At 44.3% G+C, this 24043-nt stretch overlaps 1 protein-coding gene across 3 annotated transcripts; it reads left to right on the plus strand.

The window, feature by feature from the left end:
- The first annotated feature begins 11931 nt into the window (after nt 1-11931).
- On the plus strand, nt 11932-23149 carry LOC123995341 (cytospin-A-like). Of its 3 annotated transcripts, none has more exons than XM_046298890.1 (12): nt 11932-12107; nt 13908-14059; nt 14845-15332; nt 17039-17112; nt 18770-19404; nt 19604-19697; nt 19834-19909; nt 21027-21066; nt 21158-21254; nt 21361-21477; nt 21560-21619; nt 21896-23149. In XM_046298890.1, exons 3-12 carry the CDS (start codon nt 15080-15082, stop codon nt 21983-21985), a joined length of 1536 nt encoding a protein of 511 aa, XP_046154846.1. In that variant the 5' UTR covers nt 11932-12107; nt 13908-14059; nt 14845-15079; the 3' UTR covers nt 21986-23149. The 3 variants fall into 3 exon arrangements, with proteins under 3 accessions (XP_046154846.1, XP_046154847.1, XP_046154845.1); XM_046298891.1 differs by lacking the exon at nt 11932-12107 and adding an exon at nt 12201-13018 and having other exon boundaries at nt 13908-14074; XM_046298889.1 differs by lacking the exon at nt 11932-12107 and adding an exon at nt 12201-13018.
- The last annotated feature ends 894 nt before the right edge of the window (nt 23150-24043 follow it).

Genomic DNA, 24043 nt, shown 5'->3' on the forward strand with positions numbered 1-24043 from the left:
TCTCCCAATCTTCTTCTGGATCATCCAAGTGCTCTCTAGCAAACTTCCGACGGGCCTGGACATGTACTGGCTTAAGCAGGGGGACATGTCTGGCACTGCAGGATTTGAGTCCCTTGCGGCATAGTGTGCTACTGATGGTAGGCTTTGTTACTTTGGTCCCAGCTCTCTGCAGGTCATTCACTAGGTCCCTCTGTGTGGTTCTGGGATTTTTGCTCACCGTTCTTGTGATCATTTTGACCCCACGGGGTGAGATCTTGCCGTGGAGCCCCAGATCGAGGGAGATTATCAGTAGTCTTGTATGTCTCCCATTTCCTAACAATTGCTTCCACAGTTGATTTCTTCAAACCAAGCTGCTTACCTATTGCAGATTCAGTTTTCCCAGTCTGGTGCAGGTCTACAATTTTGTTTCTGGTGTCCTTTGACAGCTCTTTGGTCTTGGCCATAGTGGAGTTTGGAGTGTGACTGAGGTTGTAGACAGGTGTCTTTTATACTGACAACAAGTTCAAACAGGTGCCATTAATACAGGTAACGATTGGAGGACAGAGGAGCCTCTTAAAGAAGAAGTTGCAGGTCAGAAATCTTGCTTCTTTGTAGGTGACCAAATACTTACTTTCCACCATAATTTGCAAAAAAATCATAAAAAATCCTACAATGTGATTTTCTGGATTTTAAGTGTACCTATGATAAATTTCAGGCCTCTCATCTTTTTAAGTAGGAGAACTTGCACAATTGGTGGCTGACTAAATACTTTTTTGCCCCACTGTATGTCTATTACCACCATATTATCCTGTCAATGTACCATGTTCCAGGGTGGAATTTGGTCACACCCAGCAACCCACCATAGCAATGTTCTCACAGTGCCTTTATGACCTATTACCTGTGTACACACTACCTGTCAGAGAAGTGTACCTGGATGTCGACCTGTTCTTGCTAGGTTTTTAAGTGCCCGTTGTAAAAATATGACACCCGGAACCATTCACAATGTTATGCAACAACAACCTCTGCGATCTTTCCTGTTTGAAATACTACTTGATTGTTTTATATCTTTTACATGTTTTTTGAGCTGAAATAATTATGTAATAAAGTGATCAATGTAATGAATTGTCCATGAAATGAGACAGTTACACATCATAGAGACTTGAAACTGAGTTTGGCTTGAAGAGCAGCTGCAGTGTACTGTAAAACATCCTATAAATGCTATGCCTCTTTTTCTACGTTGTGAAGTTTGGTACCACTGGAGGGAAATGGTGTTTGTGTTAAATGTAATATATTACATTTATCTATCATTTATTTTAACTAAGTCAGTTAAGAACAAATTCTTATTTACAATGACGGCGTACCGGGAAACAGTGTGTAACCTATCGGGAACAGTGTCTTAACATCTTCAGTAACCGATAGGTATCTCAATGTCTTATTTCTGGTTAACAATTGACCTTTTACAGCAGTAGGTGAAATCAGGGTCAAAGAGTGATTCTTGGTAAGTCTTAAACAAATCTACTTTGAAACAGAAGTATACACCTCACACATGGTTATGGGCTTGAAAATAAAAAGACACCTGTGCCATGTCAGACATGCATAATAGAAGACTGAAATATAACGGGGCGGCAGGGTAGCCTAGTGGTTAGAGCGTTGGACTAGTAACCGGAAGGTTGCAAGTTCAAACCCCCGAGCTGACAAGGTACAAATCTGTCGTTCTGCCCCTGAACAGGCAGTTAACCCACTGTTCCTAGGCCGTCATTGAAAATAAGAATCTGTTCTTAACTGACTTGCCTAGTTAAAAATAACTAGTAAAATAGTTTTGGGGAGTATCTGTACTTTACTATTTATATTTTTGACTACTTTTACTTCACTACATTCCTAAAGAAAATAATGTACTTTTTTTTCCTTTAACTCAAAAGTACTCGTTGCATTTTGAATGGCTTGAAGGACAGCTGGTCCAGTTCACGCAATTATCAAGAGAACATCCCTGGTCATCCCTATTGCCTTTTGATCTAGCGAACTAACTAAACACAGGCTTCGTTTGTAAATGATGTCTGTGTTGGAGTGTGCCCCTGGTTATTTGTAAATAAATGGTGAATTTAAAAAAATGGTGCCATCTGATTTGTTTAACATAAAGAATTTTAAATGATTTATACATTTACTTTCAATATTTAAGTATATTTTAGCAATTACATTTACTTTTGATACTTAAGTATATTTAAAACCAAATACTTTATTTTTACTCAAGTAGTATTTTACTGGGTGACTTACTTGAGTAATTTTTTTAAGGTATCTTTACTTTGACTCACGGATGACAATTGGGTACTTTTTCCACCACTGGCAAAGCAATTTCTCAATAAATAATGTTGCTGAGAGTGGGGAAGGCCAAACTGAAAACTGGTTGGAACCCTTGGAACTCATTTTACGTGCCCCCAATTTGTATTTTTATTTATTTTTTGCATTTAACAAAAAAAAGTTACTTATTTTGTACATAATGTTGGTGCTACTGTCTCTTATGACCGAAAAATAACTTCTGGACATCAGGACTGCGATTACTCACCACGGACAGGCAGAATCCTTGTTTTCCTTTAACGAATCTGATGATGCCGACGTGAACGATATACTTCTTTCTCGGGGACAGACCCAGATCCCTGTGATTTGCTGAAGAGGTGGCGGAGAAAAAGGGTCCGGTCTGCCTTCTGCGAATTTGTAGGCGATCATATAAACCCTCACTTCCTTCCATTCTGCTAGCAAACGTGCAATCTTTGATGATGACCTATGCGGAAGATTAAACTACAAACAGGACATTCAAAACTGTAAAATCATAGTTTTCATCTGTATTTGTTTGTAGATGTTTACATATCACCACAGTCAGAGGCTGGCACTAAGAACGCATTGAATGAGCTGTATTTCACCATAAGCAAACAAGAAAACGCTCACCCAGAGGCGGCGCTCCTAGTAGCCAGGGACTATAATGCAGGGAAACTTGTATCGGTTTTACAAAATTTCTATCCGCATGTTAAATGTGCAACCAGAGGGAAAAAAACTCTGGACCACCTTGACTCCACACACAGAGACGCATACAAAGCTCTCCCTCACCCTCCATTTGGCAAATCTGACCATAATTCTATCCTCCTGATTCCTTCAAGCAGGAAGCATCAGTGACCAGATCAATAAAAAAGTGGTCAGATGAAGCAGATGCAAAGCTACAGGACTGTTTTGCTAGCACAAGACTGGAATATGTTCCAGGATTCGTCCGATGGCATTGAGGAGTACACCACATCTGTCATTGGCTTCATCAATAAGTGCATTGATGACGTTGTCCCCACAGTGACCGTATAGTATGTACATACCCAAACCAGAAACCATGGATTACAGGCAACATCCGCACTGAGCTAAATGGTAGAGCTCCCACATTCAAGGAGCGGGTCTCTAACCCGGAAGCTATAAGAAATCCCGCTTTGCCCTCCGACGAACCATCAAACAGGCAAAGCGTCAATACAGGACTAAGATCGACTCGTACTACACCGGCTTGGATGCTCGTTGGATGTGGCAGAGATTGCAAACCATTACAGACTACAAAGGGAAGCACAGCCACGAGCTGTGCAGTGACATGAGCCTACCAGACAAGCTAAACTACTTCTATGCTCGCTTCGAGGCAAATAACACAAACATGCATGAGGGCACCAGCTGTTCTGGAAGACTGCGTGATCACACTCTCCACAGCCGATGTAAGACCTTTAAACAGGTCAACATTCACAAGGCTGCAGGGCCAGATGGATTACCAGGATGTGTACTACGAGCATGCGCTTACCAACTGGCAAGTGTCTTCACTGATATTTTCAACCTGTCTCTGTAATACCAACATCTTTTAAGCAGACCACCATAGTGCCTGTGCCCAAGAACACTAAGGTAATCTGCCTAAATGACTACCGACCCGTAGCACTCGCGTCAGTTGCCATGAAATGCTTTGAAAGGCTGGTCATGGCTCACATCAACACTATTATCCCAGAAACCCTAGACCCACTCCAATTTGCACACCGCCCCAACAGATCAGGAGATGATGCCATCTCTATTGCACTCCACACTGGCCTTTCCCACCTGGACAAAAGGAACACCTATGTGAGAATGTGATTCATTGACAACAGCTTAGCGTTCAACACCACAGTGCCCTCAAAGCTCATCAATAAGCTAAGGACCCTGGGACTAAACACATCCCTCTGCAACTGGATCCTGGACATCCTGACGGGCCCGCCCCCAGGTGGTAAGGGTAAGTAACAATACATCCACCACGCTGATCCTCAACACTGGCCCCTCAGGGGTACATGCTCAGTCCCCCCTTGTACTCCCTGTTCACTCATGACTGCACGGCCTGGCATGACTCCAACACCATCATTAAGTTTGCCGATGACACAACAGTGGTAGGGCTGATCATGGACAATGACGAGACAGCCTATAGGGAGGAGGTCAGAGATCTGGCCATGTGGTGCCAGGACAACAACCTTTCCCTCAACGTGATCAAGACAAAGCAGATGATTGTAGACTACAGGAAAAAAGAGGACCGAGCATTCCCCAATTCTCATCGACAGTGCTGCAGTGGAGCAGGTTGAGAGCTTCAAGTTCCTTGGTGTCTACATAATTAACATGGTCCAAACACACCATGACAGTCGTGAAGCGGGCACGACAAAACCTTTTCCCCCTCAGGAGACTGAAAAGATTTGGCATGGGTCCTCAGATCCTAAAAAGGTTCTAAAGCTGCACCTTCGAGAGCATCCTGACTGGTTGCATCACCGCCTGGTATGGCAACTGCTCGGCCTCCGACCGCAAGGCACTACAGAGGGTAGTGTGAACGGCCCAGTACATCACTGGGGCCAAGTTTCCTGCCATCCAGGACCTCTATACCAGGCTGTGTCAGAGGAAGGCCCTAAAAATTGTCAAAGACTCCAGCCACCCTAGTCATAGACTGTTCTCTCTGCTACTGCTCGGCAAGCGGTACCGGAGCAGCAAGTCTAGGTCCAAGAGGCTTCTAAACAGCTTCTACCCCCAAGCCATAAGACTCCTGAACACCTAATCAAATGGCTACCCAGACTATTTGCATTGCCCCCCCCCCCCTTTACACGCTGCTACTCTTTGTTGTTATTATCTATGCATAGTCACTTTTAATAACTCTACCTACATGTACATATTACCTCAACTAACCGTTCCCCCCGCACATTGACTCTGTACCGGTACCCCCCCTGTATACAGTCTTGCTATTGCGATTTTACTGCTGCTCTTTAATTACTTGTTACTTTTGATTTCTTATCCTATTTTTTTAACTGCATTGTTGGTTGGGGGCTCGTAAGTAAGCATTTCTCTGTAATCTACACCTGTTGTATTCGGGGCATATGACTAATAAAATTTGATTTGATTCTTATTGGTCTTAACTAATTTACCGTCTTGTGATGTCACCAGCCAGACAAACTCCATCCCACCAAAACAGGCTGATATTTCAGGTGGTCTTTTCAAGCAGCTCTGACACCAAAAGGGCATCATCATCATGGTCTAAATGTCACAGTATTATTCCATCCTCATAGTGTGAAAAAAATGATATATTGATATTTTTTTGACTGCTGAGTCGTTTGTTTTTCACGGTCTAAGCCATAAAAAAAACTAGAAATACATGTTATTTAATTTCTCAATATTTACATTATACTACTCTTCACTCAACCCAATATATTACCAAATAAAATGTAATGATTCACATGGTTCGTATACAACAGGTGTAGATTGTAACGCTTACTTACTACGATTCTGTATCCTATTACCCGTCATGGAGCTCTGAGCGCTTCATGATTCAAGAAAAGGATTTGGGGATTCTATATAAAATTCTATATAAAACCTTTCCGGAGTGAGACTTATACCCCCAATCCATGAGGGGGCTGTTTTTTAACTTTGGGTGACTGTTGGTAACTTGGGTGACTGTTGGTAACTTTGGGTGACTGTTGGTAACTTTGGGTGACTGTTGGTAACTTTCCTGTTCTAAGAGCTGGATGTTTTTCAAGAACTGCTAATAGCATCCCTCTGTAGCCTTGTCATTATTTTAACTGGCTGTTCCAAAAAAGCGAATTGGGGGCACATTGTATCGTTCATGATTCATATTCAAAATGTTATTTTTTTCTTTGACAGTTTTGTTGACAAGATACAACAAATGAGTGGATTGAGTAGCCTTCAACTAATAAACCAAATGTACAACACTGATAAAGTACCTTGCGTGTAAGTGCAAATACTGTCTAACAATTTTCCAGTCCTAATTTAGTTTATTATTTTTAATTGTTCCCGATAATGGCATGTGCATGAAGACATTTTCTTCTAATTAGACTTTGCAATTAGAGTATTATTAAGTTATCCCTTTGGCAACCAATTAGTTAATATGGTTGAACTTGTGTTGTGAGTGTACAACTCCTTCTCTTGTGACTTGCAGGGCTGTCTCAGGAAGAGACTACATAGCTGTCTTTGCTGTCTTCGTATCCAAGATAATTGTGTAGTAATTGTGTAGTTTAGAGTGTGTAGTTTAGAGTGTGTAGTCTTAGAGTGATTATCTTAATTTACCGAGGTTAGCTAGCCAGCTATTTGTCGTCCTTAACGTAGGAGACTCTGCTAGCTAGCCAACAGCTAGCCAACAGCTAGCCGACAGCTAGCCAACAGCTAGCCAACGTCTTCTGAATAGACTCAACAACCCGGTCGCATTCACAGGTAGTATCACATTTTCATTTTATTTCATTACAGTATAACGGTTTGATTTGTTTGATCGTAGCTAGCTACATAGCTAGCTACATAGCCGTCTTTGTATCAAAGATAATTGTGTAGTCTAGAGCGATTTTCTAGGTTAGCTAGCCAGCTATTGTCGTTCTTTTAACGCAACGTAACGTAAACAACACTACTAGCTAGCCAGCTAGCCCCCGAATAGCAGCACTGTCGAAACTATTACACTCAACGGAACGACTTGATTAGTGTAGTGTCAACAACGCACCCACTGCCAGCTAGCCTACTTCAGCAGTACTGTATCATTTTAATCATTTTAGTCAATAAAATTCTTGCTACGTAAGCTTAACTTTCTGAACATTCGAGACGTGTAGTCCACTTGTCATTCCAATCTCCTTTGCATTAGCGTAGCCTCTTCTGTAGCCTGTCAACTATGTGTCTGTCTATCCCTGTTCTCTCCTCTCTGCACAGACCATACAAACGCTCCACACCGCGTGGCCGCGGCCACCCTAATCTGGTGGTCCCAGCGCGCACGACCCACGTGGAGTTCCAGGTCTCCGGTAGCCTCTGGAACTGCCGATCTGCGGCCAACAAGGCAGAGTTCATCTCAGCCTATGCCTCCCTCCAGTCCCTCGACTTCTTGGCACTGACAGAAACATGGATCACCACAGACAACACTGCTACTCCTACTGCTCTCTCTTCGTCCGCCCACATGTTCTCGCACACCCCGAGAGCTTCTGGTCAGCGGGGTGGTGGCACCGGGATCCTCATCTCTCCCAAGTGGTCATTCTCTCTTTCTCCCCTTACCCATCTGTCTATCGCCTCCTTTGAATTCCATGCTGTCACAGTTACCAGCCCTTTCAAGCTTAACATCCTTATCATTTATCGCCCTCCAGGTTCCCTCGGAGAGTTTATCAATGAGCTTGATGCCTTGATAAGCTCCTTTCCTGAGGACGGCTCACCTCTCACAGTTCTGGGCGACTTTAACCTCCCCACGTCTACCTTTGACTCATTCCTCTCTGCCTCCTTCTTTCCACTCCTCTCCTCTTTTGACCTCACCCTCTCACCTTCCCCCCCTACTCACAAGGCAGGCAATACGCTCGACCTCATCTTTACTAGATGCTGTTCTTCCACTAACCTCATTGCAACTCCCCTCCAAGTCTCCGACCACTACCTTGTATCCTTTTCCCCCTCGCTCTCATCCAACACCTCCCACACTGCCCCTACTCGGATGGTATCGCGCCGTCCCAACCTTCGCTCTCTCTCCCCCGCTACTCTCTCCTCTTCCATCCTATCATCTCTTCCCTCTGCTCAAACCTTCTCCAACCTATCTCCTGATTCTGCCTCCTCAACCCTCCTCTCCTCCCTCTCTGCATCCTTTGACTCTCTATGTCCCCTATCCTCCAGGCCGGCTCGGTCCTCCCCTCCCGCTCCGTGGCTCGATGACTCATTGCGAGCTCACAGAACAGGGCTCCGGGCAGCCGAGCGGAAATGGAGGAAAACTCGCCTCCCTGCGGACCTGGCATCCTTTCACTCCCTCCTCTCTACATTTTCCTCCTCTGTCTCTGCTGCTAAAGCCACTTTCTACCATTCTAAATTCCAAGCATCTGCCTCTAACCCTAGGAAGCTCTTTGCCACCTTCTCCTCCCTCCTGAATCCTCCTCCCCCCCCCCTCCTCCCCCCCCCCTCCTCCCTCTCTGCAGATGACTTCGTCAACCATTTTGAAAAGAAGGTCGACGACATCCGATCCTCGTTTGCTAAGTCAAACGACACCGCTGGTTCTGCTCACACTGCCCTACCCTGTGCTCTGCCCTCTTTCTCCCCTCTCTCTCCAGATGAAATCTCGCGTCTTGTGACGGCCGGCCGCCCAACAACCTGCCCGCTTGACCCTATCCCCTCCTCTCTTCTCCAGACCATTTCCGGAGACCTTCTCCCTTACCTCACCTCGCTCATCAACTCATCCCTGACCGCTGGCTACGTCCCTTCCGTCTTCAAGAGAGCGAGAGTTGCACCCCTTCTGAAAAAACCTACACTCGATCCCTCCGATGTCAATAATTACAGTATCCCTTCTTTCTTTTCTCTCCAAAACTCTTGAACGTGCCGTCCTTGGCCAGCTCTCCCGCTATCTCTCTCTGAATGACCTTCTTGATCCAAATCAGTCAGGTTTCAAGACTAGTCATTCAACTGAGACTGCTCTCCTCTGTATCACGGAGGCGCTTCGCACTGCTAAAGCTAACTCTCTCTCCTCTGCTCTCATCCTTCTAGATCTATTGGCTGCCTTCGATACTGTGAACCATCAGATCCTCCTCTCCACCCTCTCCGAGTTGGGCATCTCCGGCGCGGCCCACGCTTGGATTGCGTCCTACCTGACAGGTCGCTCCTACCAGGTGGCGTGGCGAGAATCTGTCTCCTCACCACGCGCTCTCACCACTGGTGTCCCCCAGGGCTCTGTTCTAGGCCCTCTCCTATTCTCGCTATACACCAAGTCACTTGGCTCTGTCATAACCTCACATGGTCTCTCCTATCATTGCTATGCAGACGACACACAATTAATCTTCTCCTTTCCCCCTTCTGATGACCAGGTGGCGAATCGCATCTCTGCATGTCTGGCAGACATATCAGTGTGGATGACGGATCACCACCTCAAGCTGAACCTCGGCAAGACGGAGTTGCTCTTCCTCCCGGGGAAGGACTGCCCGTTCCATGATCTCGCCATCACGGTTGACAACTCCATTGTGTCCTCTTCCCAGAGCGCTAAGAACCTTGGCGTGATCCTGGACAACACCCTGTCATTCTCAACCAACATCAAGGCGGTGGCCCGTTCCTGTAGGTTCATGCTCTACAACATCCGCAGAGTACGACCCTGCCTCACACAGGAAGCGGCGCAGGTCCTAATCCAGGCACTTGTCATCTCCCGTCTGGATTACTGCAACTCGCTGTTGGCTGGGCTCCCTGCCTGTGCCATTAAAGCCCTTCAACTCATCCAGAACGCGGCAGCCCGTCTGGTGTTCAACCTTCCCAAGTTCTCTCACGTCACCCCGCTCCTCCGTTCTCTCCACTGGCTTCCAGTTGAAGCTCGCATCCGCTACAAGACCATGGTGCTTGCCTACGGAGCTGTGAGGGGAACGGCACCTCAGTACCTCCAGGCTCTGATCAGGCCCTACACCCAAACAAGGGCACTGCGTTCATCCACCTCTGGCCTGCTCGCCTCCCTACCACTGAGGAAGTACAGCTCCCGCTCAGCCCAGTCAAAACTGTTCGCTGCTCTGGCCCCCCAATAGTGGAACAAACTCCCTCACGACGCCAGGACAGCGGAGTCAATCACCACCTTCCGGAGACACCTGAAACCCCACCTCTTTAAGGAATACCTAGGATAGGATAAGTAATCCCTCTCACCCCCCCCTTTAAGATTTAGATGCACTATTGTAAAGTGACTGTTCCACTCGATGTCATAAGGTGAATGCACCAATTTGTAAGTCGCTCTAGATAAGAGCGTCTGCTAAATGACTTAAATGTAAATGTAAATGTTGTACCCAGGTCCTGTGAGAATCCCAAATCAGGCCATAGGCACTAGTGTAGTTTTGAGAGGATTGAAAAGTTGCATCATGTTCCTTTAACAGATAGATGGGGGAAATAAACCATATTCACTAAATCAAGTCAATTGGACTTTTCTTGTATGTTTTTTATGAATTTATTTCACTTGTATCAGTCTATTTGTTCAGTATGTTGATTTATTCTGCCCTCCAGGGGTCAATTAGTACTTCACTCAAGGATATCATATTAACAGTAAAATATTGTGGACAGAATGAACAACCAAATTAGATGTTTGTTCTGGGTTAAGCGACATTAAACTAACAATAGCCCCTAGTAGACGGCGGCCTACCTCAAAGTTTTAAACTTGGTATGTCTTGTTAGTTTTACACAGTAGTAGAGAATAGCCCAATGAGCTGGCAGATTGAGCTAGTATTCCTTTTACATTGTTTGTCATCTGTGTCCAACTGGAATGTATGCAGCCGGCTCATATAGAAAGATAGAGGACTCGTCTTTATACTTGTGCTATTATATCTTCTGTGACAGCATGAGCAGCGCCATTGAGGCTACAACCCATAGGAATTCCTACCCATTCGACTACTTTAAAATGGTGGAAGCATGGTGGAATCCCTCAATGGCGGTGCCCATGGAAAACTGCCTTTTGGCTACTAGAGTCGGCTATACATTGTGTTCCTCATCTACCGACATAAAACATCCTCGATTCAGGCTGTAAGGGCATCGCGTTCCTCCTGAACTAGCTTTAACGCCGAGCTGCCAGGGAAACAAATGGGAAAATGTGTTAATAAAACACAATTTTCCACCACTTTTTATTTTTTTTATTTCACATATATTTAACCAGGTAGGCCAGTTGAGAACAAGTTCTCATTTACAACTGCGACCTGGCCAAGATAAAGCAAAGCAGTGCGACACAAACAACAACACAGAGTTACACATGGGATAAACAAATGCACAGTCAATAACACAATATAAAAAAATATATACAGTGTGTGCAAATGTAGTAAGATTAGGGAGTTAAGGCAATAAATAGGCCGTAGCGGCGAAGTAATTACAATTGAGCAATTAAACACTGGAGTGATATATATGCAGAAGATCAATGTGCAAGTAGGGATACTGGGGTGCAAATGACCAAAAATAATAATAATATGGGGATGAGGTAGTTGATAGAATGTCTGTTACTTCCTGATGTTGCACACAGCGTTCAGCCAGGGGTAAACAGACTGCTACAACCTGATTGGCTGAACATGAGGCAGTAACATTAGCCAGTGTACTCTAGCATGGTGGTGTAAATTGTTTTATTAAGACAGTACTCATATTTTTACTTTTTTTTGTTGTGAAAATGAATGAAAACTTTTTGGTGGCGCAGTCCGCTAATAACAATGGTCTCATAGTTCAATGGTTGTGAGTTTTAATCCCACATGGGCTGGATATCTTTTTTCTTCTTTTAACCCTTTATTTACAATATTCATCCCGTGCAAAAACTCTGTTATAATTCTGAAAAGTGAAAACATACCTGTGAGAAGGGTTGCCCTGGTAGTAGTTTTTTTTATACAGTACCTGAAACCAATCTGTGCTTTAATTAGACCATTGGAAAAAAGACTACTGCATAAACAATGCAATGCGGGTTGGATTGAATTGAGCCCATACTCTTCCATTTCTAGGCGATGATTGCACTTCTCTTCCCAACACAATACCGCGAAATATTTTGGGGAAGCGCCCAGCAAGTGGGATAGATGTCAGTAACTCGGCGCATATCACTGTGAGCTAACTGTTCAGAGCCATAAATGCATGCGATGCACATCATTTTATTATCAGAATATGCCAGTGGACGTCTGGTAAGTATGCTTTAGTGAGAAAGTGTTGGGATCAGGTTCAACTACAACTCAAAATTAATATTTTTGCACAATTTCTTCCACCCACAACATCTCACCTGAATGCATTTATTTATTACATTTGTAGGGGTTGGGCAAAGGCTGAAATTGGGGTTGAGAGTTAGTTACCGTTTTTAAGAAGAGAGATGTGTTTATGATTTATGTACAAGCCGGACGCGGGGGACAAGAGAGAGACGCAATGACAAACGACGTAAAAGGATAATAGCGCCGTCCAACGGTTGGTTGGGCCAAGTAAAGGTATATAGTCAGAGACCCCCGGGAAGTTCTAGTAGGTCCGTCTGAAATCCTATAGGTCCCTTCGTTGATCGCTGATCTAAAATACTTGGAGAATCTCTTGAAGAAAAACTGAACTTCCTTCAGGAAAAATAAATGTATTCTATTAAATAGGTTTACGCTACCTTCTCTGCCAATATTTGCATCGGAACTTCCAACACTGGAGCTACTGAATGTATCCTAGGCAACTGTCATTATCAACTTGAATTTAATCCAAATTCATGATATTCTCCTCGCTCAACACTTCTGGACGTGGAGCTTTTTATACACACATTTATAGTTAAATATATCCAGCGTTCTAGTAGACTGGCTTCCTTGCCTCCCAAAGGTTTAACGGCGCGGCGTAGCACAGTCCGTCCCTCCGTCTGTCTCGCAGTTTACCGCATCGTTTCTTCCAAGCAGGTTCCAGAATTATCTTTCTCCATTCATACTACACAACGTTTCAACAGCAGGAAACAGCCCCCCAAACCTGTATCAGACTATTGAAGACGGAGAAAAATGCGGCGATGAAAGCTGAGAAGAGCGACTGAAACAGTATTTATCGGGCGGTAGGCTACGTGGTCGTGGGAATATATATCGAGGTGGGTGGTTGATTACAAGAGAATACAGTGTTTGTGTTCGCCTGATTCAATAGCTCGCACGGTGATGTTTTTGTGCAGTGACTAGACACCGAGATAGTATGTGTATTTATTGCCTTGTTATTGTATCCCTCTCGAGTGTCTAGTCTACCTTTACAGAACCGAGTCTATGCCATTAGTAACCGGTGATACTGTATATCACAGGGATGATTTTATTCAGGATCCGATGTGTAATGTCTGTAAATGTTCAGAGTTTTGCCGTAGCCTTATTACCATGCCTTACAAGTATTAGACACTAGTATTCAGAAGATATTTTTTCTGCAAGAACACACACACAATCAGTCCATAAAACTAAGCAGCTGCCTTTCCATTGATCAGGCTGGCCTAATCAATTTAACAACCTATTAATTCCACATCAAACCCTGGGGACTGTCAGGTTTTCTCCCTCTCATCACCTACTTGTGTTATTAATCTAATGCCACACTGGACACAGGGAGTCAGGCATGATGATGGTGAACATCCTGCAGGGATAAGCACATACACCAGCAGTCATCCCTGATCATAATAATAATAATATATGCCATTTAGCAGACGCTTTTATCCAAAGCGACTTACAGTCATGTGTGCATACATTCTACGTATGGGTGGTCCCGGGGATTGAACCCACTACCCTGGCGTTACAAGCGCCATGCTCTACCAACTGAGCTACAGAAGGACCAACCGATCAATTACCTTGCAGCATTTTAACTATCGGTCATTGCTCCCATCACTTGAGAAAAAACAACATTGTTTTCCACTGTAGTCAGGGTACCCACTCTATTAAAGGGGAATTTAGTAGTGTTAACCATATTTGTATTAAAATATGAATGGTCTGAGCTTTCTCTACTTCTAGGTGTATTATGCCCTATCCAATCTGCGGTGGACCTAAGAGAGAGCACCAGAGGGGAATGTGAGGGGTGCTGGGAAGCACAGTCACACTGCTGTCTCCCTGCACCTGCTGCATCATGGGTAACGTCGGTGGAAAGGACAGCCATGGCCCTACAGGTTCCCTACATGAACGTACACACACACACACACACACACACACACACACACACACACACACACACACACACACACACACACACACACACACACACACACACACACACACACACACACACACACACACACACACACACACACACACACACACACACACACCTGGCTTGATGTTGAACCTCTTGCATCGTCTTCTCTTTTTCTGACACGCATCCCTCCCCTATACGCCTGTTTAAAACCCTGGCAGTTCCTATCCTTTCTAGCTGTTTTCAGTATGCAGGAAACGGACTCAGACTGGGGTGAGAATATCTTACTGGATACTGTGTGCACACCGCTAGTCACATGCAACACATCTGATAGCGTAATGAGGAGTCTGCAGAATTCTGCTGCTCAATGCAAGGACAGGGAGGGGGAACATGAGACGCTATAGGCTGGCCAAGCACACATCCTTATGGACCTGTCTGTGTGAATGCGCACTAGAGAATAAACTGGCATCCTCCAAGAGGCGCAGGCAACTGGCATCCTCCAAGAGGCGCAGCCAACTGTGGTCTTCTTCTGTATTGTTTTTATAGACAGAAAATAGCTTAGGACAGCAGTTCTCTCTCGCTTTTCTGTTCCTCTTATAATAATAATAATAATATAATAATATATGCCATTTAGCAGACGCTTTTATCCAAAGCGACTTACAGTCATGTGTGCATACATTCTTCCCTCCATCTCTTCCTTCCCCTATATCAGCTTTCTCTAATCCTCCCCTCTTTCTCTCCACTCCCTTGTTCCCTCTCCAGGATCTCATTTAGATATGTTACAAACTCCTCCCTCTTCCCTCTCTGATTCTGATCTGGCACCAGCCGCGGCTCAGCTGCTGCAGCAGGGGACACCGTCCTCCGGGACCACCCGGGGCATCGTCTGCCAGGGTGGAGCCTCCCCCATTTCCAACTGGAGACACACACTGTCCGTCCCCCAGAATGGGCCGTGATTACAGTGGAGAGCAGAGTGTCTCCGCAGGGGACTGGGATTGAGATGGAAGGTGGAAGGCAGACAGTGCAGTGCTCTAACAGCCACACCAGCAGCCCTGTGTCCCCAGGCCAGCACCCTCAGTTTGAGGGTAGCCCTTTGGAGCCTAGCTGGCAGGAGCGGGACAGTGGGATGGAGCCCCATGCAAGGCCAGAGCGAGCTGGGGAGGAGATGGCCCTGGCACTATTTAGCCTTTTGGAACATCACAGGTCTGCACTGGGGCTCAGTCCGGGCTTGGACGCACCAGCAGGAGCAGCCGGTAAGGACTCTGCATCTGTGTGGCCATAGCAACCCAATCGGTTCATAATAGTTTGTTTGTCTTGTCTCTACTTAACAGAGTGTGCGTGCAGGTGCTTACAGTATGGACAGTGCCTTCAGAAAGTATTCATACCCCTCGTCTTATTCCACATTTTGTTAAAGCCAAATTGAAATTGATTAAAACAATTCTAATCCAACTACACACAGTACCCCATAATGACAAAGGGATAACATGTTTTTAGAAATGTTTGCAAATGTATTGAAAATTAAATGCAGAAATAGCTAATCACCCCCCGGAGTCAATACTTTGTATAAACACGTTTGGCAGCTATTTACAGCTGTGAGTCTTTCTGTGTAAGTCTCTAAGATCTTTCCACACCTGGATTGTGCAACATTTGCCCATTTATTCTTTTCAAAGTTCTTCAAGCTCTGTCAAATTGGTTGTTGATCAATGCTAGACATCAATTTTCAGGTTTTGCATGGATGTTAAAGTATACTGAACAAAAATATAAATGCAAAATGTTGTGTTGCTTCCATGTTTCATGAGCTGAAATATAAGATCCCAGAAATGTTCCATATGCACAAAAAGTGTATTTCTCTCAGAAATGTGGGAACAGCTCTGGTAGACATTCCTGCATTCATCATGCCAATTGCATGCTCCCTCTAAACTTGACACATCTGTGGCATTGTGTTGTGTGACAAAACTGCACATTTTAAAGTGGCCTGTTATTGTCCCCAGCACAAGGTGAACCTGTGTATTGATCATGCTGTTTAATCAGCTTCTTGACATGCCAGACCTGTCAGGTGGAAGGATTATCTTTGCAAAGGAGAAATGCTCACAAACAGGGATGGAAACAAATTTGTACACAACATTTGAGAGGAAGAAGCTTTTTGTATGTATGGAACATTTCTGTAATCTTATGTTTCAGCTCATAAAATATGGGACCAACACTTTACATGTTGCCTTCATATTTTTGTTCAGTGTACAATGTTGTTGAACCAACCTCACTTTCTCCTATCACAGCCATTAAAGTCTGTAACTGTTTTAAAGTCACCATTGGCCTCCCTAAAATCCATGAGCAGTTTCCTTCCTCTCTGACAACTGAGTTAAGGATGCCTGTATTTTTGTAGTGACTGGGTGTATTGATACACCATCCAAAGTGTAATTAATAACTTCCCCATGCTCAAAGGGATTTTTGATGTCTGCCTTTTATTTTCACCCATCTACCAATAGGTGCCCTTCTTTGAGAGTCACTGGAAATCCTCCCTGGTCTTTATGGTTGAATATGTGTTTGAAATGCCCTGCTCTACTGAGGGACCTTACAATTATCTGTATGTGTGGGGTACAGAGATGTAGCCATTCAAAAATAATGTTAACCACTATTATTGCACACAGAGTGAGTCCATGCAGCTTATGTGACTTGTTAAGCACATTTCAACTCTTGAACGTATTTATGCTGACCATAACAAAGGGGTTGAATACTTATTGAGGCAACACATTTCAGCTCTTAATTTTTTAAATTAATTTGTAAAAATGTCATAAAATGTAATTAAACCTTGACATTATGGGGTATTGTGTGTATGTAGGCCAGTGACAATAAATCTCAATTTAATCCATTTTGAATTCAGGCTGTAACACAACATAATGTGGAAAGAGTCAAGGGGTGTAAAATACATCCTTAAGTTTACTGTATGTTTGTGTGTCAGAGCTGCTGAGGCGGTTGCTGGTGGAGAGAGAGGAGCTGGTCGAGGAGGTGCGCAACTTGAAGGACACACTGAGGGTGAGTCAGACACTCCTCCTTCTCTTCCCGACTGCATTCCCTACCTCTCTCTCCCACTGCATTCCCTCCCTCTCTCTCGGTCACTGCAGAGACGGGCATAGAGGAGGACATTTTAAGACCACACACAAATCCATCCCTATTACTTTGATGTGGATTGCTTTTTCCCTTCTCTACCCTGTACTGTACTATGTTAGATATTTTAGACTTCACACTGCTTATCACTGGCTCATGTACACTAGTTCTTACACCATGTTTGCAGATGGTGGAGGCCAACAGTGATACATATTCTGTAACAGGACATTTTAGGAAAAGAAGTCAAAGCCCCATCACATTTTTGAACCACTGATAAGCTTGCTTAGGTTAGCACAAATATTGAGAAACCCTGCCTTCCACAAACCCTGCAACTAGCCTGAACATTGCACTTACTGCCTGAATGAAATGGAAATATTTGTGCTAACCTAAGCACGCTTATCAGTGGTTAAAAAATGTGATGCACTTTGACTTTATTTCTAAGATGTTCTTTTAGGGAATATGTATCGCTGTTGAACTCCATCTGCAAACATGGTGCAACAACTAGTGTACATGAGCCAGTGATAAGCAGTGTGAAGGCCCTGCCATATGGGAGTCTGTCCCTCAATCTCTATATTACTGTCATTAACTGTACACAAGGAACATTGCAGGCATTCCTGGTGTAACGGATGTGAAACGGCTAGCTTAGTTAGCGGTGCGCGCTAAATAGCGTTTCAATCGGTGACGTAGTAGTTCCCCTTGCTTGCCCTCTGCAAGGGCCGCGGCTTTTGTGGAGCGATGGGTAACGATGCTTCGTGGGTGACTGTTGTTGATGTGTGCAGAGGGTCCCTGGTTTGCGCCCGGGTATGGGCAAGGGGACGGTCTAAAGTTATACTGTTACACTGGCATATCTTGTTTATACGTTCACCTGAATTGGGTTGGCTAGTTTAGCTAAAACAGGTTCTGAACTTGGTAACCTATTGATTTTTTTTTTTACTTGACTAAAGCAAAGTCCCTGCTTGTCAGACATGTTTTCTGTAGACTGTATCAACAGCACAATAGATTTTCTGAGACAGTGACAGGATGTATGCATGTCTTTCTGCTGGCCTGTCTGGCTTTCGCTCTCTGTCTGGTTCTCGCTCGCTCTCTGTCTGGTTCTCGCTCGCTCTCTGTCTGGTTCTCGCTCGCTCTCTGTCTGGTTCTCGCTCGCTCTCTGTCTGGTTCTCGCTCGCTCTCTGTCTGGTTCTCTCGCTCTCTGTCTGGTTCTCTCGCTCTCTGTCTGGTTCTCTCGCTCTCTGTCTGGTTCTCGCTCTCTGTCTGGTTCTCGCTCTCTCTGTCTGGCTCTCGCTCTCTGTCTGGCTCTCGCTCTCTGTCTGGCTCTCGCTCTCGCTCTCTGTCTGGCTCTCGCTCTGTCTGGTTCTCGCTTTCGCTCTCTGTCTTGTTCACTCTCGCTCTCTGTCTGGTTCTGTCTTGTTCACTCTCGCTCTCTGTCTGGTTCGCTCTCGCTCTAGCTCTGCCTGGTTCGCTCTTGCTCTCTCTGGTTCTCGCTCTTGCTCTCTCTGGTTCTCGCTCTCGCTCTGTCTGGTTCTCGCTCTCGCTCTGTCTGGTTCTCGCTCTCTGTCTCTCTCTCTCTCTCTCTCTCTGGCAGACTGAGCGAGCTGAGTGGCTCCAGTTCCAGTGTGATCTACAGGTGGCAGTGTCTGTGGCCGACCGGCTGCGCGTGGAAGCGGAAGAGACTCTAGGCACGCTCAGAGAGAGCCATGGGAATGTGGAGGGCCAGCTGGACCAGGCCCAGTGCAGACAGCAAGACACGGACAGGGAGCTGGAGAGCCTGAGGGCTGAACACAGAGAGGCCTGTCACAGATTGTCTGCTCTCACCATGGAGCACCAACAGACTAGGGCTGAGCTGGACACACGGAGACACACACTCCGGGAGAGTGAGAGGGACTCACTGAGGAAAAGAGAGAAGGACTCACACAGAGAGATAGAGGGAAGAGACACAGAGGGAGAAGACACTAGTGAAGACATAAGCACGATGGAGGCACTGGATGGGAAGAAAAGAGAGGATTCAGAAAGAGAAGTGGAAGGAGAGAAAAGGGTGAAGAGTGAGGGAGAGGATGTTAACATGGGAGGGCAGTTTCCCAAGGAGCTTGTTAGAGGAGGGGAGAACTTGATCAAAGTGAAGGGGGTGGCGGCGGCATACCTACGGAATTTGGCAGCCGGGGAGAAAGGGTGCGGCTTGAGAGATTCACCAAGGATTGTGGTGATGTCAGAGCGTTCCAGGTGAGTGCCGCCTCATGCCCGTATAATGTACTAGCATTTTAGGGGTGAGGCATCTGTTTGTTGTTATCTGGAGCATGTAAGCTAGCCAGCCTGTGTCTCTGTAGGAGCAACCTTTGACCTTGTTGCGCAAGGCCATGCTATAGACACACGTATCCTACATTTATCTGTGGCAACTAAAGCCTATCTTTATCTGTTCCAGGAGCCTCTCTCGACTTCCCCTGCCCACTGACTCTCTCCCTGCACAGAATGGTAGCTCCCAGAACCCTACCAGCACAACACTGCCTCTCTACAAGGTAACACTAATATTCAACCAACAAGTTTGTTTTTGAAATGCTATCAGAAAGCCTGGCCTTGAAATTCAAGGGTCCATTTTGGGATCAGTCATGCATGTATGCAGTATGTCCTGTCTGTCTCTCTATCTCTTACTAGAAAGAAGAGCCAGCCAAAGGGAAAAGGATGGACCGCATACTGCTACGACAGGACAGCTGGTCTAGCTTCTATACAAGTGTGTGTCAATTCATTCATTAACTACAGTCCCTTCAGAATGTATTCATACCCCTTGACTTATTCCACATTTAGTTGTTACCGCCTGAATTCCAAAAACAATTCTCACCCATCTTTTTTTAGAAATGTTTGCAAATGTATTGAAAATTAATTATCATTTATATACACTACCGTTCAAAAGTTTGGGGTCACTTAGAAATGTCCTTGTTTTGAAAGAAAAGCTCATTTTTAGACCATTCAAATAACATCAGAAATGCAGTTTGATATGGTTAATGTTGTAAATGACTATTGTAGCTAGAAATGGCTGATTTTTAATGGAATATCTACATAGGTGTACAGAGGCCCATTATCAGCAACCATCACTCCTGTGTTCCAATGGCACGTTGTTAGCTAATCCAAGTTTATCATTTTAAAAGGCTAATTGATCGTTAGAAAACCCTATTGCAGTTATGATAGCACAGCTGAAAACTGTTGTCCTGATTTAAAGAAGCAATAAAACTGGCCTTTAGATTAGTTGAGTATCTGGAGCATCAGCATTTGTGGGTTTGATTACAGGCTCAAAATGTCCAGAAACAAATAACTTTCTTCTGAAACTCGTCAGTCTATTCTTGTTCTGAGAAATGAAGGTTATTCCATGCGAGAAATTGCCAAGAAACTGAAGATCTCGTACAACGCTGTGTACTTCTCCCTTCACAGTACAGCGCAAACTGGCTCTAACCAGAATGTAAATTAGAAGTGGGAGGCCCCGGTGCACAACTGAGCAAGAGGACAAGTACATTAGTGTCTAGTTTGAGAAACGGATGCCTCACAAGTCCTCAACTGGCAGCTTCATTAAATAGTACCCGCAAAACACCAGTCTCAATGACAACAGTGAAGAGTCGACTCCAGGATGTGGAGAATATTTTTTTTATACATAATACATTTTGAATTACTGCTGTAACACAACAAAATGTGGAATAAGACAAGGGGTATGAATATGTTCTGAAGGCACTGTAAATGAGTTAATCCACAACTGCTTTCTTATTACCTAGACAGTTGTACAACTGAATGCAATCAACTGAAATGTGTCTTCCGCATTAAAGTTACTGTGCTCTTGACTAATTGCTCATGTCCGGCAGAAAAACAGGAGGAGGACCAGAACGCAGACCCATTGTTCAGGTGAGTAGACAGGCCCTCTAGAGATACTTAAGAAATATGCCCAAATAAAGCCTTCTATCTACATAACTTTTGTCTGCTATCCACCTTCCAGACCTCAGGATGGTTTCAGTATGCTGCTGCGATGTCATGGAGGCTCCAGGCGGAACTCACTCTTGCGTTGGTGTCAAAGCCGCACCCAGGGCTATAAGGTCAGAAGTGGCAAAGTTTTCTAGAATAACTCAAGCTTACCATTCATATTTGTAAAACATCGGTCTGTATTCTGACCCATACAAACCTTTTTATTTTTATTTACAGAATATTGAGATCACCAACTTCAGTAGCAGTTGGGAGGATGGTCTTGCTTTCTGTGCCGTGTACCACACCTATCTGCCCACACAAATCCCCTACAGTAGTCTCAGCACAGGAGACAAAGTAAGAGGAATGCATACCCATTCACATACAGCACATACTGTTATATTGACCCTACAGTTAAGTCCTAACTTGTTCTGTGCAGAGCGAGAACCTGGACCTAGCCTTCCAGACAGGGGAGAGTGTTGGAATCCCAGCCACTTTGGTGAGACCCACATTTAAACTAACTGGGTAACTACTGGGAATTTCACATGCATATTACTTGTACTAACACGTCACCATGAACATGGAACACAGCTGTTGGGAACATACGGTAGGGAGCTTGACTTGTGACTAAAATGTAAGGTGTCACTGATGTTTGTATTTGTGATTGGGGCCTTGCGTAGTACTCCTTAGTGGGCACCTTTGAATGAGAAGAGTTTGTCCATGACGGAGAGTATGGAGTTATTATTCTTCAACAGTGTTTGTGTTTGCTTGACAGACCGTGGAGGAGATGCTGAGACCAGGTGGGCCAGACTGGCAGAGGGTCCTGGGGTACGTTGAAAGCATATTTCGTCACTTTGAGATGTAAGGTCATTTCCCTTCTGGGTTCTATACCAAACACTACATCTAACTGGTCTGCCACCACCAGTCTGGTTATTTTTGATGCATCATGAACTGGACTCTTGAGTGATATACCACTAGGGGGTTTAGGACTACTGTTGGAACGGAATTCTCCTTCAGCCTCACTCCTTGTGCAGGGGCTCCTGCTGCTGGCCAATGGTTGAAGGTGCACTGTGGATGGAGCTACTATGAACTGGGTCGATCTTGATTTCAGAAAGCGCTGACCATGGGGGTTTTGGGCTGAGAGCTGGGTTTTTTGGTAAATACACAGTGATTGCACTGAATGAGGAGCCATTGGAAATGACCACAAGGAGAACCATAAATTAGGAAATTGTGGATATGGGAAGGATGTTACTATTTGCACCAGGAAAAATTAACAATGACTTCAAGTTCTTCACTTAGGGTTCTACTGCTGTTCACTCTGTTGTGCACTTATTTTGATGCCTTTTAATTTGATCAACAATATAAAGTCTGTCACAAGTTAACTGGAAGATTTGAATGTTATAGACACGCTCTCTCCATGGATCTGATTTTATACCCTTAGAAAACTCTATCCCGTTGTGATATTAATGTAGCCAGAAGTAGTATTTTAATGTCTGTATACAACCCAACTCAAAGCAGAAAAAAGGTCTGGACAACTTGAATGAGTTCATTCAATGGCATTGTGTGCATCACAACTGCAATCAACCAAGAGTGACTGCCTTTGAAAAAATGTGTGTATGGTGCTGTCTAACTAGTAATATTTTTAATGTATGTTTTGTTTGGAAGAACTTTTGAATTTGAATGTTATTTTAAATGTAGTATGCAAACAGAAGTGCCATATGGTGGACTATCCAACAGAGGGACTTGTCTCCTGTTATGGAGTATGGGAATGAACTGTCATGAGGTTTTGTCTGATAATAGGAACAACAATGAGGCCATATAAGTACTGGATCCTACAATGTTTGCTTGTCTTTGTGATTGAGGGAGAAGGTGAGAAATAAGAGTGATGTATTGTATGTGTCTCAAGTATAAATTGAGACACAGAGGCCCTCCCTAAACAGTTTTACTGTGACAATGGTACTGTACGAGAATGATAAATGACAAACAGTTGCCAAAGCATTACTGCCATAATAAAGGTTGTTTTAATCTGTTTTGTGTTGCTGTTATCTTGAATTTAAAAAATGTCAAATTTGAGTTTTATATTAATACAATGTATCTAGCTGTGACAACTGAGATTTACATTTTATACAATAGCAGTATAAAATGTTTTATACCAAAAAAATCATTGTCCTCTCAAACAGCAATTAATGGTATAAATGACAAGTCAAAACCATGGACAGTGCTTGTGTTTCTGACATTGTTTTCATTTCAACCAATAAAGATGTGCTTTGTGTGTATCTCAGGACATTAGAAATAAGGTAACCAATTCACTCTCACCTAAGACTGAATGAAAATATCATGAGCTGAATTCCAGGTTTGCACGTACTTGATGAAAGTACAGTAACATTTTGTAGATGTCCCTTCTGGAAAAACAAGGCGGTCCACAATAAAATAGTTTGCGAGGAGGCTGGGATTGCACCAATGGGTGGAGTGGACAGGGGAGGCAGGAGAAGAGACCCCAGTTTGACCGATATGGCTGCTATCTCTGGATCCTGAGTTTCATACATCTTCACCAGACTGGCAAATTTAAGAACACCTGAAAAATAGCTAAAACAAGCAATGACTACTATGATTGACCACCATGATTTCACAAATACACTGAACAAATATATAATTCAACATGAAAGTGTTGGTTTCATGAGCTGAAATAAAAGATCCCAGAAATGTTCCATATGCACAAAAAGCTTATTTCTCTCAGTATGTGCACAAATTTTACATCCCTCTTAGTGAGCATTTCTCCTTTGCCAAGATAATCCATCTACCTGACAGGTGTGGCATATCAAGAAGCAGATTAAATGGCATCATTACCCAGGTGCACCTTGTGCTGGGGACAAACACACACTCTAAAATGAGCAGTTGTCACACAACACAATGCCATAAATTG

The sequence above is a fragment of the Oncorhynchus gorbuscha genome, linkage group LG14 (genome assembly GCF_021184085.1).
Source record: "Oncorhynchus gorbuscha isolate QuinsamMale2020 ecotype Even-year linkage group LG14, OgorEven_v1.0, whole genome shotgun sequence".
NCBI lineage: Eukaryota > Metazoa > Chordata > Actinopteri > Salmoniformes > Salmonidae > Oncorhynchus > Oncorhynchus gorbuscha.